Source organism: Ochotona princeps, chromosome 11 (assembly GCF_030435755.1).
Source record: "Ochotona princeps isolate mOchPri1 chromosome 11, mOchPri1.hap1, whole genome shotgun sequence".
In the NCBI taxonomy this organism is placed as follows: Eukaryota; Metazoa; Chordata; class Mammalia; order Lagomorpha; family Ochotonidae; genus Ochotona; species Ochotona princeps.
In genome coordinates this window covers 26403610-26420029 of record NC_080842.1, presented here as the reverse complement: position 1 = coordinate 26420029, position 16420 = coordinate 26403610, and the positions used below count along the sequence as shown (strand labels likewise).

The following is a 16420-nucleotide window of genomic DNA, read 5'->3' as shown; positions in this document are numbered from 1 at the left end:
GGACAGCCTGCAACAAACAGCAACTTGTATTTTGAGTAATAATTTGGATTATTTGCATGGTGTACAGTTGTCATTTTTGATATTCCCAGGAAATTTGAGGTTATTAATGTAGAGGGCAGAAAGATGTGTTATGTCTCCTCACCGTTCACAGTTGACCCTCCTCTAACAAGACAAGAGAGAAAAACCTAAGAAATTAATGTGTTTCATCAACACTGTCCATGACAAGGGAACCTTCAGAAATGCAAACCCAAGGACCAAGGGAAAGCTGACTGGTTTCATGTGTTGATTTCACGACTAGATAGCTGTATACGAAAGTGATTGAACAAAAGGTTAGGATCTCATGAATGGAAACAGACAGTGGGGGAAAGGCAGCAGGATATGTCTTCAGATTCTTCTCCATCTTTCTGTAGCTTTTCTTCCCACAGTTGGTGGGAGGGGGGGTGGGCAAGACCACACTGGAATGAGTAGCTTCAACTCATCTTTCTTTAAGATTCTCCCACCCTCACTGTAGAAGGTGAATTCTGGTTTCTGTGACTTGTTTTGAGGGAGAAAGTGCGCAGGAAGGCAGGAGATGCACAGGGAGACTTTGCTGCCAATCTCTCTCGGTGCAAAGAATCCAGGTTGTCTGAGTGCCATCATTTCCAATATTATTTCCTGACCCCCAAAGTCAGTATGTGCATTTGGATGTTAAAAACATTAACAGATAGACTGAGCAACTTGTAGAAGATAGGTGCATTTTAAACACACTAAATTGGGCAGGGGATGTTAGGTGTTTAGTGCAATTCTAAGTTTATATTTTAAAATATGGTTTTGTGAAGGGACTTTTAGGTTAAGAGTTGTAACTTCCTTGAAATCTCTGCCACATGTTGAGGATGGCTATTTCATTTAGATGTCTAAAACTGAACCTAAGGCCTAAGAGCTTGGAGTGTCCTGCAAAATATGCACTAGGAAAGAAAGGTGCATATTTTTTATTTCACCTTGACCTGCTTACCACTTGGCAAGCACAGCAATAAAAGGGGAGTAGAGAGGAACTTCAGGTAACATGATGGTGGCTGAGTCCACAAGCACCTGTTTGCCTACTTGAGGTTGTGTGTTGTGTTCCACCCTTGAAGAACTGTCATTGTGTGCCTGAAAAGAAATAAGTCCAATGATACTCACAGCACCCAAGGAAAATAAGGCAGACGTTGTTTCATTTCTATGTACTAAATGTAGATTGAATGATCTATCCACTTTTCAGTCTTGGTTTTAGGGGTTGTTAAGGTAGAGAAACTAAATGGTTGTTCCTCTTTACTAAATAATCCATGTATGATGAAGGAAAAAGGAATCATTGAAATGGGGGTGGGGCAAGCAGGACTCTTACCTATGTTTCATATAACTTCATTTTTTATAATACATGAGGAAGGATTCTTAAACTGGCCTTCCTAACAGAAGATAATAAATTAAATTTCGGATTCTGAGAGAGGAACTGTTAAACAAGATCAGGAAAAAGCATGTTGAAAACAAGGTCGGCTTTAAATGTTCTTTATTGTATGATTTTTAGCTTGAGATAGTTACTACACAAAGGAAAGATCCAAAATTCTCGCAGGGAGCAAGCAGTGTGGGGGCTTCACTCCCAGCTCTGTTCTCTGCCACCAGCTTCCTGCTAATGCCAACCCGGGAGGCCATGGTGGTGCTCGAGGGTGTGGAGTCCTGCCACTTTGTGGCTTCAGCTCAGCATAGCCTCCGCCATTACAGGCGTTGCAACAAATAGAAGTGCTTTTTCCCTTTTCTTTCACCCTCCAGCCATCTTTCTGTGTACCTCCTCAAATAATAAGTTTAAAATACACAGTATAGAAAATTACTGATTTACTTACAGTCCCTTCAAAACCCATCATAACAATATACATCCTGCCTCACCTTGATTCATGCTCAGAACCATAGCATTTATATCCTATGTTGGTACTCTTCCTTTGTTTCCAAAAGTGGAACCATATTATGCATGCTATTCTGTAACTTACATTTTTAGCATGAAATATCTATAATGGGCTTCCCTCCAAATTTAAAGATAGAGGGCCAAACGTTTTGTCTGTGCTAGCCACAGAATGTTCCATAGCAGGATTATGTAGCTTATTAAGCCATTTCTTTTCTGGTAAATATTTGGGTTATTTAAATTTTTGTGACAATTCCATAGCAAGTCTTTTTTTTTTGCACATGTGTGTTTAAAGTTAAGTGATTTTTATTTCTACAAGGTATAGCTCCAAAGCTAAACTTTCTGAGCCAAAGAGTATTCCTAATTTTAATGGAAAAAGTATTTAACAAGGAATAAAAGCAGCATAGTGGAAGGTAAAGGAAAAAATGATAGAATAAAGGAAGAATTCTTATCAGAGGCCCACAAAATAAACTGCTTTTTAAAACATTAATTCTATTTGCCTCCTAAATTCAGTATCAGTGACCTCTGTTTCAATATCTAACTACAAACTCCTGGTCTTTTTTGCAGTGTGGTATCAATGACAACCAACAGATAACAAGCATGGGTTAAAACATGCAGAAATTAGACCCCTCTTATATTACTGGTAGGAATAGAAATCAATACAGCCATTATGAAAGTTTGTCATTTCTCAAAAGGTTCTACATAGAACTGGCTTATGATATAGCATTTCATAGGTATGTACCAAAAGAAAGCCTTGCACCTAAGTGTACTTAGCTGCATTTTCATAATAGGAAAAAAAGTGCCTGTTGACTGATGCATACTGAAATTATATATCCCTAAATGGAATGTTATGCAGCCACACACAAAAGGAATAAAATACTAATTCATGCTACAGGGTGGAATAATTTTGTAAATATGCTAACCAAAGACTGCAGTGGGATCTCCTTCACTTGACATGCCCTGGCAGGCAGATCTCTGGAGAGGAGTAGGTTGGTAATGGTCGGGAGCAAGCAGAGCGAAGAAGTAAAGGGGAAAGGGGAACTAGCTGATGATTGGGATCAAGTTTCTTTGCCGGGAATAGGAGAGTGTCCTAATGTTTAAAATTGATTGTGACCTTGGCTGCAAAAGTCTGTGAATATACTAAAAACCATTGAACTCTGCTGCCCCTGCAGGTGTGGGACTAGTTCTTCAAGTAGTTTCTTCAGCTCATACGGGCATAGTATGTGTCTTGCTCATTGGTAAGCCTTGCTGATGGCAGCTTAAAGAAAGCACTCTGTCCTGATCAGATGGTGGAGACCATGTGACAGCAAGGTCATACAGCTACAGTATTTTTCTCATCCTCATCTTTTCTGAAAGGGATAGGAGTGTGATATGCCAAGCACTTTTGAAGTATCTATTCTTACTTTATCCTTTCCAACCTGTCACATATCTTCCCTTCTTTGTTTTCTAGTGTGAAGCTTTGTGTTTTTAAAGATGCAGCCTGCCTAGGTTGTGTTTATTCAGTTTCTTATATAGATTTACAAATCTGTGGCTGTCATAAACCAAAAATGCCCAATCTGGACAAGCTAACCTTGCATTCTAATCACAATGAATTCCACCCTTAGGTATACTTTGTTCTTGGTATAACATACTGTTTTGGTCCTGTTTCAAATTGTGATTGAGAACTCTTGTTAACCCCACTGATAGAGGTTACCAAAATCCCAAAGTGCCAGAGATAGTCAGCTGCAGTCACATAAAATAATACTAAGGCTGTTTAAAACAAATATAGAAATTAAGGTAATGATAGAATTATTTTAATAAGGATACAGTCTATTTATTTATTAAATATATTCCTTGTGTATAAACTGATTCACCCCCTATGTTGGAAAATAATTTTTAAAAATATTAACATAAAGAGGACTGATTTCATTTTTTCATAGATACAGTTTTTTTTAAAAGATTTATTTTATTTTTATTGGAAAGTCAGGTATACAGAGAGAAGGAAAGACAGAGAGGAAGATCCTCCATCCGTTGATTCACTCCCTAAGTGACCACAATGGCCGGAGCTCAATCAATCTGAAGCCGGGGCCAGGAGTTTCCTCCGAGTCTCACATGTGGGTGCAGGGTCTCAAGGTTTTGAGCCGTCCTCTTTCCCAGACCACAAGCAGGGAGCTGGATGGCAAGTGAGGCTGCGGGATTAGAACTGGCACCCATATGGGATCCTGGCGCATGCAAGGCAAGGATTTTAGCTGCTAGGCTACCGCGCTGAACCCTCTTAGATACAGTTCTAAGAAGATATGGGAATTACTGCAAAGAACACAGGCTTTTACAACCTGAAGAACCCATAGGAAAGAAGAATCTATTGTTCGTTACTTGAAGCCAAAGCTGACATGAAGTGTTTAGCTGGGCTCCTGGGAATCTGAGCTTCCTTAGTCTGCCCTTCTTCTTTCCACATCTTTCTGCCTTAACACCTCCTCACACTGTCCCAACCTGAGCCCATCCTTCCCACCCATTCCATGCCTCAGCAGCTGTCTCTTCCTCTGGTCAGGAACCTTCTCTGCTTCTTCCCTGTGTGTCCATAAGCATAGCCTACCTTGCTCAACATTACCAGATGGTGGAAAATCAGACTAATTTATTCTAGTTCAACAGGTTTCTCCAGGGGTATTTGCATTAAAACAAGGAATCCTAAAAATCAAAAGGGCTTAATCAAAGAAAAAAATTGGCAACAGTAGAATGTGAAGCACTGAGACAGGTCTGGGATACAGATGTTGTTGAATAAAGCCAATGACAGGAACAAAAGTCAACATTGGTGGTGGTGGTGGTGTGACTTTTCGAACATGATTTTAACATGATCCTCTCTCCAACCCTAAATGACACATTCTCTCTGATTGTTGATAATCTTGTCATAGAATTTATTTTTAAGTCTGTTTTCAAAATTTTAGCCTTTCTTTGTGTTAGCCACATTTGCAAGGATCAAGTCATGACAGTCCTAAAGGATAAGAAAACAGAATGGTAAAGTGATTTGGACAGAGCTAATGAGTGACTTCGGTGAAGGTCATCCAAGATCTTGGTCAGTGTTCTTCATAGGAACAAAAGCAGACTTACTTATTAAAAGATTTATTTATTTTTGTTGGAAAAGCAGATTTATAGATAAAAGGAGAAACAAAGAGAAAGAGCTTCCATCTGCTGATTCACTCCCCAAGTGGTCACAATGGCCAGAGCTGAGCTGATGCAAAGCCAGGAGCTTCCTCCTGGCTTCACACGTAGGTGCAGCGTCCCAAAGCTTTGGGCCATCCTCTACTTCCTTCCCAGGCCCCAAGCAGGGATCTGGAAGGGAAATGGAGCAGCTGGGATACAAACCGGTGCCCATATGGGATCCTGGCACATGTAAGGCAAGGACTTTAGCCATTAGGCTATCATGCTGGGCCCAAGGCGAACTTTTAACAAAGAAATCTGACAGGGAGTCCTCCTGTGGGACTTGCTTTCTAGCCTTCATTTCAGAAGCAACCTTAGAAAGATGTGTTGGTGAGACGCTGACCTCATGTGTCCATGGAGCTGGGGCCACTCATGATGCCTGGGGTGTTTAGTAGCAGGGTGGACTGTGTGTACAAACCTGGAGAGCAAGTAAGAGTTCAAGTTCCTGCTTTCCTTCACTCTATGGCTTTTTGCATCAGGATGGCAGGTACTGTGAAAAGTCAGTAACTTGGAAAATGTTTCAAGTTGCAATTCAGAGATGAGAAAGAGAATTTTATTGTCCCTTAGTTTCCCTACTCTTTGTTCTCCAACGTGGCCAACTGCCCAGATGAAGAGTGAATGCAGAGGATTTTATTGCTTTTCCTCTTAAAAAACTATTTGGTATTGTTACTTTGCAGAGTCAACCTACATGATGGCAATAGTTAGATGTTCTGGAGCCCCTCTGCTTCTGTGCTTTACACTAGGTATCAGTAAGAGCAAGGAAGGTCTTCCCGAGCAATTCCTTGAGCTGTCCACAGTGGCACTGGTCAGGTTTGCATTTACTCTCATAAACAGATCCACAAAGATTCTTTGAAAACACTGGCAGTAGTTTCATGGACTTGTCTACTGGCTTACTGGTCAACAAGCACTCATTCTCTTGCTGATTCTTTCTCTGGACCTACTGTTCAGATACTATGATTCTCTGATCAGGGCAGTTTGGTTTGCAGCAAATTGTACAACTTACTTTCATTATTTATGAATGTCTTTGTCAGAATGCATTTGGAAGCTTGACCAAGATAACACTGATTCCAACTCCTGATATGACCACAGCAATAAAACAGTTAACCACAGGTTAAAATGTGCTAAGGCCTGAAGGGTGCTAATATCGTTACAACCAAATGTTTACTATGTTGCATGCCATGTTTGATTTATTTTCTACATGATTGAGCATGTTATTTTCTTGCAAGTAATTTATATGTTCTCTCTTTTAAAATGTGTGTATTTTTCATAAAAGCCAATTAACTTTAAAATGTTCATGGATTTCAGAAATAAGAGAATTAAAACGGCAGTATTATAAATGCTTAATATTCTTAAAAGGTTTGGTTATTAGATAAAAAGATTTAAATCTGTCTTATACAGTATTATTTTTTACATATGTTTTGGTCCTAGTTAGTGTCTAAATCTTAGCTTCAACCGTGTCAACAAGTGATAAGATATGGAAAAACCATAAATATATATGCGTAATACCAGCAAGTATTTTTCTTACTCTTTGTAGCCACAGTATCATAAAACATATGTGAAATTTCAAGAATATATACAGGATTGGAAAAGCCATTAATAATAGCAGTCATTTTAAAGTGTCACCTAATTTAAACACTTTTGCTTTAAGTTATTGCAGTGTCATGAGTTTTATTATGCTCAATTTATTAGTAAAGGCCTGCAGAGTTCACAGCCATTTATTTTTCAGGGAACTTGATTTTATCATTAAATACATAATACCCTCGTTTTATTTTGCAAAAATTGGTGTATTCTGATCAATACAGATGTTTCCAGGTGTTTTTTTTTAAAGCAAAAAGGCCAGAAAGTCTAAGATGTCCCAAATGTACCCCAGATATTCAAGATGTTCCATGCTACACTCTAAATTTTAGTGTATGTGTGCACACACACAGACACACACATTATAGAAGATACAAGTTTGTATTTGTTGCCAAGTTAAGGCAGGACAGTAGAAGACCAGTGAACTCACTTCTGTTTCCTGTTCCTCAAGGAACTGTTCTTGGGGGAAGACACTGTCTTCCAAAGAACTGACTTCTGAGTGGGAAGAGGAATGACACCTGTTTAGTCCAAAAACCGCATCCCAGGACAATTTTGATTGCTTTCCAAGTCTACCAAAAGCACCTCCTGTCCCTAAGAGCCATTTCTGTCTCTCTGTGAGGAGTTGACACATCTGTGCTCCTTGACCTGCCCGTTTCTCTGGGGGTGCTTTATGGGTTTTCACAGTTGAAGATGGAGCTCAAGGCCCAGGGAATGCCAAGGCAGCAGCGCCACCTCCCACCCTCCTGTCCCTGCGCTCGTCTGACCTTATGCTGTGCCAAGTTAATGTGAACACCTGGGGTGGACAGCTGAAAAGCTTGAATGCTTGACTGTTTATTTCAGAGAAATATACTTTAAGAAAAAAAAAATCACCAACTGCTAATCATGTACTCACTAGTTGTTATCTTTTTTTCCCCCTAATTAGGACAGAATTTTACCCTAAGGCAGTTAGGAGTTTGCGAACCAGCAACTCGAAGAGGACTGGCATTTTGTGCGGAAATGGGGCTTCCCCACAGAGGTTACTCTATCAGTGCAGGGTCAGATGCTGATACTGAAAATGAAGCAGTGATGTCCCCAGAGCATGCCATGAGACTTTGGGGCAGGGGGGTCAAATCGGGCCGCAGCTCCTGCCTGTCAAGCCGGTCCAACTCCGCCCTCACCCTGACAGACACAGAGCATGAGAACAAGTCGGACAGTGAGACTGGTAAGTCACATTTTCTGCTTTATGATGTTGGCATTTAGTGCTTCTGTGTGTTTTGGCTGACTGTGGGGATGTGTTTTCCTCTCTTTCTTCCTTTTTTCTCCTTTTTCTCTTAATGTAGTAGAACCAAAAGAAAAAATGCCCTTGAATACTGCATTTTATTTTGTTCCTGGAAAAAAAATCAATATTCAACATTAGATTGTTAAATTGTGCAAGCTGTTTTATGATGTGTTTGCTGGAGTTTTGAAAAACAATTTGATTGTGTACAAGCAGGGGGAAAAGATTAGCTTTGACTTATCTTGGACCATGTCACCTGTTATTCTCTGTGGAGTAGCAAAGCAAGTGTTGATAAAGTTTGCCCCAGAGCCTGCTTACAATCAAAGATGTCTTTGTAGATTCTTCTTGAAGATACCTTAAAGAAGTTGCAGAATCAGAATGGATGAGTGAGCACACAGAATAGTTTATTAACAGGGCTCAAGTGATTGAAGAACACATTTGATCATGCTTTAAACTTACTAGCTGATGAGAGCCACTGCAATCTGGGTAAGGAGGGGGAGTGTGGCCTTTGATGTGCCTAGGGGACAGGATTACTGTGCAATTAAATCTACATGCCAAACTTGGATTTCAGAGAAGCGGCGGCTTTCCATAGTGTAAGAAAAATATCTTTATAAATGATCAGGACTCCATCTCTATTTATTGCCAGTGCAAGATAATACACGAAAAAATAGTTGATTTATATGCAATAACATGCTTAAAAGAAATGTTAATTTTTGGCCAGTGCTGCTTCTGAGACGGAATTGGAGCGACAGTGCCAATACTCCGGAACACAACTTTTCTCCTTCAGCTTGTAACATATCAACAGTGCACTTGCTATTTCTGTGGTGTTATTAATGCTGAGCATGTCCAATGCATCAAAAAGCAAAGAGAAAATTGAAATAGAAGAATCACATGACATTTGAAAGGAAAGATGTTGTTTTGTTGGTGATATTTCTTATTTATTAAACAACTTTGTCAGTTTTTCTTTGTAATAGAAAATCAGATCTCTGGCTAGCTTTTGATATCTAATGGGTCACAGTGTAGAATAATGTCTCATATTTCCCTCTGCTTACTACTCGTTTCTTCTCTATTCATTAAAAAATGAGTCGAATTTAAGCCATCAGAGAAAATATCTTTTCTTATGTAGAATATTTCAGTGCATTAAGCAAGGTCAAGATCAATTAATACTCTATGCTCAATGTCTTCATTTTGGATTTTGTTTCTTGGTTGAGACTGGCTTTGTGCCAGTAGAAAACAAGGATAGTTTTTTTGTTTTGTTTTGTTGTTTGTTTCTTTTGCTTTGCTTTTTGACAAAATGAGTCTTACATCAAGCTGGTAGCATTTCCTATAACTACTCTATTCCTCTTAGTTAAATCCTGTGTTTACATCATTTTTCAGTGTACAATCAAAAGACACTAACTTTACATGCATGTGATTTGATATAAGAATTGCTTCCTATCCATTTGCACTTCATATGAAACTCCTTGAGCAGGTTCATTGGTTATATTCAAATGAAGCATTTGGCATTTGATTTTCCTTAACTGTACAGTAAAATGTGTGTTTTTACAGGAAAGAAGAGGACACAGTAGTGTAATACATTCAGTTTTGACTATTTGCATTGTGGAAAGACCATATCCATCTCGATTAAGTATTTTTCATCTTGGGTAGGCTTGTCCTTTCTACCCCAAACTTTTGTAGAATCCCTTTCTCTCTGTTAGCAAGTGCATGTTGCTGTTGTATCTGAATCAGTAAAATACAAATTAATTTTAACATTTTAAAAATTACTCCTGTGCATCTGCTGTAACTATCCCAGGGTGAATTCCCAAGCACATGTAGTATTTGTGTGGGGGGGCCGGGGGGAGTGTGGAACTATATTTTGTAATCTTTAATTGACAGTGAATGGTATGCACGTCACTGGGAGGAGTTTTTCCACACCACTGTGAGGGTTATTATTAACTACAGAAGAAATTTATTTCCCAGGGGTTCACAGAGATGTCCAGGCAAGAACAGTTGCCATCTTTCCTTTCTTCAAGTGGTGGTAATGGAGCAGAATGGAGAGGGACTAAGAGTGTGTGTTGGGGGCCTTACCTTGAAACTTCAGCACATTTGGGAGCAGTTGTTGAGAGCCCACAGGTCAGTTGAGAGTGGGACGTGTCCCAGACAGTGTTTGTGGACTCAGGTGAAGTTATGGCTTAGGCTTGTATTCATTCTTGTTACTGGAGATTGAGTTTTAGTTGTGTTGTTAAACAACATTTTGATGGTGTAAGATCACCAGCGTCGTCAGTTAAGGGTAGAAAAACAAAAGAGGAAATAGATAAGTTTTCTTAATGAATATGTACAAAGTTTAAAAATTCATTTGATATTTATGGCCATAGAAGCATTTCAGATTAATTTAAGAACTGTGGAAGCATGATTTTCTGGGTTCCATAGAAAACCTTATCATTTTGAATTTTGGAGTTAAAAGAGCAGTGAAGATTTTTTTTTTTTTTCTGATATAAAAAGAAGCTGTGCTTTGTGTTTCCTGAACTGGATTATAGGAAAAGTTAAAACTTGCGATTATATGAAGGTTAGCATTTTTATAGCCACTCAACATCTTTATAAAGCTTTAAAAGTAATACTTTTGCTTTCATTACTACTTCTAATCTAATGTTTGTAAGTGTGAAATTGCTGGAGGAACTTGATTTTCTCTTCACATGTTACAAATTGCTCTAAGTTTGAAAGATTTGATTTTGCTGTTACATTTTCTGTTGATACCCCTTTATTGTCTAATAGTTTTTATATGTGTATTAGGTTGAGATGTGTCTGCAGTGAGATGAGAAAGACAACTTGCCAAAATGAAACCAATATTAGGCAGCAGACACTGGTTTATTTCATCTGGAGTAATGGAAATTTTTGTTTACTATGTCTTCTGAAGGGAAACCTTCAATGTTTGTAAAATTATACAGGTGAAATGGCTGATGGTCTGGTTATAGCTTTCAAAAAGAGTTTGATCACTGAAAGAGGTCAGATTTCACTTATTGATTGATAAAGAGGCTGATAGTTCAAGTTTAGAGCATGATAGAACTGCTGTGAGGCTAATGAATTTTTTTTAAGATTGATTTTTATTGGAAAGGCAGGTATCTGTCCATTGATTCATTCCTCAAGCGGCCACAATGACTAGAGCTGAGCCAATCCAAAACCAGGCGTCTGTATCCTTTTCCAGGTCCTTCGTTTGGGTGCAGAGTCCCAAGGCTTTGGGCCATCCTTGACTGCTTTCCCAGGGCACAATCAAGGAGCTGGATGGAAAATGGGGCCGCTGGGACTTGAGCCAGCATTTGTATGGGATCCTGGTGCATTCAAGGCAAGGCCTTTAGCCATTTAGGCTACCAGGCCAGGCCAGAGGCTAATGAAATTTTGATGGCGTGAGCATTCTGTGAGAGTGAAAGAACATTCAGCCCATGTCACACATCTGCATGTTATCAGAGATTCAAAACAAGTGTTAAGATTCAGTTTTGATTCTTGAAAACTAAGTCTTCACCAACCATGGAAGTTTGAAACAAAACAATTTTGACAGAAAGCAGTTAGAGTACATTGAGTTTCTTATGGGATTGCCTGTGATCATCTTCTGCATGGTGGCCATTGTCACTGAGAGTCAGCTGCCAGGCTGTGCTAGCTGGCAGATAATGGAGGAGCGACGACTCATGTCCACCTATCCACAGCAGGTCTGGTAAGCTGTTTAAAGGTTCCACAGTAAATGCAATCGGACACTCAAATCAAAGGTGAAAATATCAGTATGCTTTGGATTATTTCACATATCTTTGCTGCCTGATGTGTTGTTCAAACACCCCTGTTTGAATTCAGGCTATCCAGCTTTGCAAATCATCTGATCTCTGTTCCAAATACCTATTTAAATGTCACAAACAGAAGATTTTTCACTTCTTTCAAAACTTCAGTCTTTGAAAATGTAGACATTGTTTCTGCCAAGCATGGAGTAGAGTGTGCTTAGCCCTCCAGCAGTGCAGCCGCAGGAAAGCTGCGTTGGTTCAGAAGCTCACCAGTCAGGGGTCATGGTTCTTCACTCTTTCCCGGGTCACTTTCCTGAATCACCCAGCACAGAACATCCCAGCATTTCTACCTGCTACCTTCTCTGTCTTACATACCTATGGGACTCCTTCAGCTTGCTGCTTCTGCCCCATCTCTGGATCTCTTGATTTTGCTTGGGGGAAATTGACCTTTGGCATCAGACATTGCTTGGAGAATTCATGGAGAGCAATGATAGGGAACATGTTGTCTGGAGGCAAACATGTCTGGAGGGAGCATGTCTGTTTTGCATTCACTTTACCACTTGCTGGCTCTGTGGCTGTGGGCAAGACACTTTGTCTTCTTGTGCTCTAGATAAAGTAGTAATGGTTATTGTGAAGAATTCAGGTGTCTGCAAAACAGTGCCTTCCATCTAGTGAGCTACAAAGAAGTACGTGCTCTTATTATTATTTGCAACAGGTGGACAATATCTCGATCTTATGTAGTTATGAAAAATATGGACTGCAGTTCCTATATGGGTTTGGCCTGCAAGAAATGCCCCCTTCTCCCTTGACTGCCCCACCCCGTGGCGACCCTCCCTCTGCGTTAGTCAAGGCTTTGTCCCTGAGCAGTATGAGGGAAAATGAAAGATCTCCAGAGGAGATGCTAATAATTTACATAGCCTGGAATTTCTGTCACTGCTTATGAACTCACTTATTTTTCTCCAAAACCCTACTTCCTTTTTAATTTACTGTAATTAAATGAATGTGAACTGGAAGGTACCGATAATTAGTCTGATGGCTATAAACTTCAAAGATTCCAGCCTGCTCTTTCTCCTCCTGGCCAAGGGAAATTTCCCAGGTAGCGTTTCCCTCAAAGGCATGTTCCTGAGACAGCCAGTCAATTAAAAGACAATTTAACTGATGCTCATCAGTTCACACAATAAAATAAATCATTCCGGGAAGACTTTATTTCTCACCTGGGGTCTTAGCCTTGTACCTATTGTAGGTCTCCACTAATGCCACACTAATTGTGCAAAATGCTGAAGTAGTCAGGGCTGATTTAGTTAACAAAAAGGGGAGAACAAAGTGTGTCTGTTTTAATGTAGTGGATATTGCTTTGCACACCTGAAACTCTCTGCAAGGAACCAATTTTTCTTGTTCTTTGAAATAGCATTTTAACAACCTACTTTCTGGATGGAAAGGAAAGTCTGGAAGCTGAGTTATAATAATTTATAAAGAAAAGAGATTCTCTGTAAGTCAGTTTGGTCATTTGTGCCATTTGCGTGAATCTCTCGGCAGAGAACTTTAGCTGGTGTGCCATCTGAATTTCCATGTCAGGTGGCATATGTTCTCTGGAAGAGTGGGCAGTATCAAGTCTCTTTCTGAGCGATTGTATATAGCAGAGAGAGAGAGGAAATGGAAGGACTTGTAGTATTTTATTACCAATTAAACCGTAGAAGAGTTGGGAGAAACTGCTAATGGCATTGGAGACCCTGTTATGTGACATACTTCTGAGGCTTCTAGTAATGACACAGATGGCATTTCTCTGCTGGCTCATTCCACAAAGGGAATAGTATTTGGATTTTCTGAAGATAATTTGAAGAGGGACACACTTTGTGTGTGTGTGTGTGTGTGTGTGTGTCTCAGTAGCCTAATTCCATTCCTCCAGCTTTCTCCAAGACTCTTTCAGCCTACTTTGGAAATGATGGAATTCCATTGCTTTAAGAAATAAATGCCATTTCAGTGTTATTCTAATTTTATGAGATTCTATTACACATACTGAATTATAACTTGAATATAAATTCCATTATGGGCTCTCTTCTGGCATGTAATGGTCAATTCTGGCATGCTCTGTTGTAATAAATTACATTTTATGTTTTAGTTGCTGTGGCATGTCAAGAAAAAGAGCAAAAGTAATATTTTCATGTGCTTACTAAATCAAACTCTGAATTAAAAGGCTGCTTTGTAAAATATAGTCAAATAGTTTCTAATATATGAAAATAATTATATTGCCTTGATATAGGTACATTTACAGCTTCAGTTGTAACCTGTGATTCTGTGAGCAAAAACATCCATATTTCACTTAAGGATGAAACGCATTCATTTTGTGGATGTATATAAATCACCGTGAATAGAGTAAGTTCTGGCTTAAATAAAATTTAAAACGACATATAATTCTCTGAAACTAGGATGGGGTCCTATTGAGTTTACTAGCATTATTGTCATTCCTTTGTGTGTCTGTGTATTTGTGTTCTTCCCATGCCAAGAGGATTTTCAGGAAACTTGGCACTTTGCTGTTCTTCACATAGATGTTGCCTTTTCTACTCAACTCGACTTGGCATTTTAAGTATTTTTGTTCAAAGTGTATAGCATCTGTGGTAGCTCCATTTAAATTCTAATGTTCTTTTAGTCGTAAAGCTGAAATCAAAGTGAAGCGTACTACGCACATATCAAAACTGATGATGTGTGCTATTTTGATTTTTGAATGTGTTTTTGATATCCTTGAAAAAATCACAGTGGTAGCAGTAAAATTGTTTTAATTAATGAGTTGAACAGCGGCGACTGCTGAATCAGGCTTATTGATGTAATTATCACTGAAATAGAAAAAATAAGTGTTAGAGTCGTATTACCTTAGTTTATTTGCCATTTCGAGGGTAGTCAAGTGTTTGAAGAGCAGTTCACTGATTGTTTTTGTGTTCTATTTAAAGAACATTCTTCTTGTCATAACAGTTTCATTTATTAATATAGCATGTAATTTTCTGTGTGAGAAATCTTATCCATTATTGACTGAGTAGTCTGAATGGTAGTTTCACTATATTGAGATGTTCTTATATGTATTAGTTGAGTTGAGGTAGTTTTCCCTACTGATTAGACTGTACATAGCGTCGATATAAACTATAGTTGAATGATTATTTAAATAAATGCAAGTGCATTATCACGTTGAGGGGAAAAGGGCAATTAGAAATGTCTGGCAATTATTACCTTGACTTTAAATATTATTATTTCCAATAACATAGAACACAGAATGTAAAAACTCAATAAAGTTTGTATGTGAGTTGTTAAGTTGATTGCTTATTTACTATACCAGCTACATCTTCATTCAGTAACTGATGAATGTCAACCATTGTACCAGGTGCTGGAAAAATAAAGAATGACTAAAGATGTAATTCCTGACTTCTTGAAACTTACAAACTGGTTATGCAAACAGGAAAGTAAGCATGTTGTTAGGACTTAATATGGTAAGTGTTCTTACAACATAATATGCTAAGTCAGTGTGAGCCTAAGGTGAATTGTTGCCAGTAGAGAGGGGGATAGGAGAGGAAAGAATGCTTTAAGAAGAAGAACAAAATGAGATTGGAATAGCAGCTTAAAGGATGTATAGACACTGGAGACAAAGCAGCTAACAGAGGGATGAGTTAGATAACCAGGGATAGTTGCAGAAATCACACGTTCTTTGAGGCAAGGACCCAGGACATTTGAGGCTGCACAAGTAGCCCTGGGACACACCTGTGGACCTTGCTGAGAGTCATACTTTTTCCTGAAGATAATAGAGAGGTACTGACAGAATTGAATGTAGAACATTAGTGTAATCATACGGACATTTTAAAAGCAGTCAGAAGGCAATGTAGAATGATGAGTGTTTAAGCTCGGTGAGGACATGGGCTTGTTCAGTGTGGGATCTGTGCTCACTCAACTTCATCCAGTACATCAATGTGGATGTCAGTAAGTTTTGTTAAATGAACAGGTAAGAGCCAGAAATCAAGTTTGTAGCAAAGTGGCTGGTTAGGTAGGATTGTAATTATCAAAGTGGAGAAGGGAAACCCAGTCAAATAGAAGGTGACTGATTCATTGCATGAGATCAGAAAGAAGGGAGACATTGAAAAAACTCCTCTTCTTGGTCATAGGTGAGTGATGCAAGTTGGAGGGTGGAATATACGGTTCACAGCAAAGTCAGAGCATCAGACAAAGATTGTGTTTGCAGTATCTACAGGGCTTTAAAATTCAATAATCCATTGGGCAATTTTACAGGCACAAAAACATATAGGCACAAAACCCAATAGTGTTTTGTTTAGGAATGTTTAATTTTTAATCTAAAATGAAAAGTGAAAAGCTGTGGGACACAATTGAACATCTTTGCAAAAGCAAATAGTGAGAACAGTAGAGAGCTGCAGGTAAAATCCTACATTTACCAGTGTCTGAGAGAAGGACGTGAAGCAGCACCAATGACAGGAACAAGAGGCAGCTTCCATGGGGGCAAAGGTGGAAAAGCCAAGGACAGAAACAAGACAGGATGTCATCAGCGAAGTCAAATGCTTTCCCACGCTATGGTGTGTGCCAAAGATATGCTGTGATCTAGACAGGGAGATGTAGTATAAACTGGTAACACATGTAGCAGAATCAAGAAGCCATATCTTCAGAAGGTTTGGGGAGAATGCACATTCTTATCCAAACTTAACAGTGTATCTGGGATAGTTCTGGAGAAATTGAATTAAAAGTATATTTTGGAGGGACACTGTGGTAGCATAT

The 16420-nt window shown here is 39.0% G+C and overlaps 1 protein-coding gene across 6 annotated transcripts in view; it reads left to right on the top strand.

Annotated features, from left to right (window-relative positions):
• Positions 1-16420, top strand: part of TENM3 (teneurin transmembrane protein 3) — a 614727-nt gene that overhangs the window by 179038 nt on the left and 419269 nt on the right. For all 6 annotated transcript variants that reach the window (XM_058669959.1, XM_058669958.1, XM_058669964.1 and 3 more), the window contains one exon: positions 7581-7859. In XM_058669959.1, the coding sequence (XP_058525942.1) occupies positions 7581-7859 (279 nt within the window). The remainder of the gene's footprint in view (positions 1-7580; positions 7860-16420) is intronic.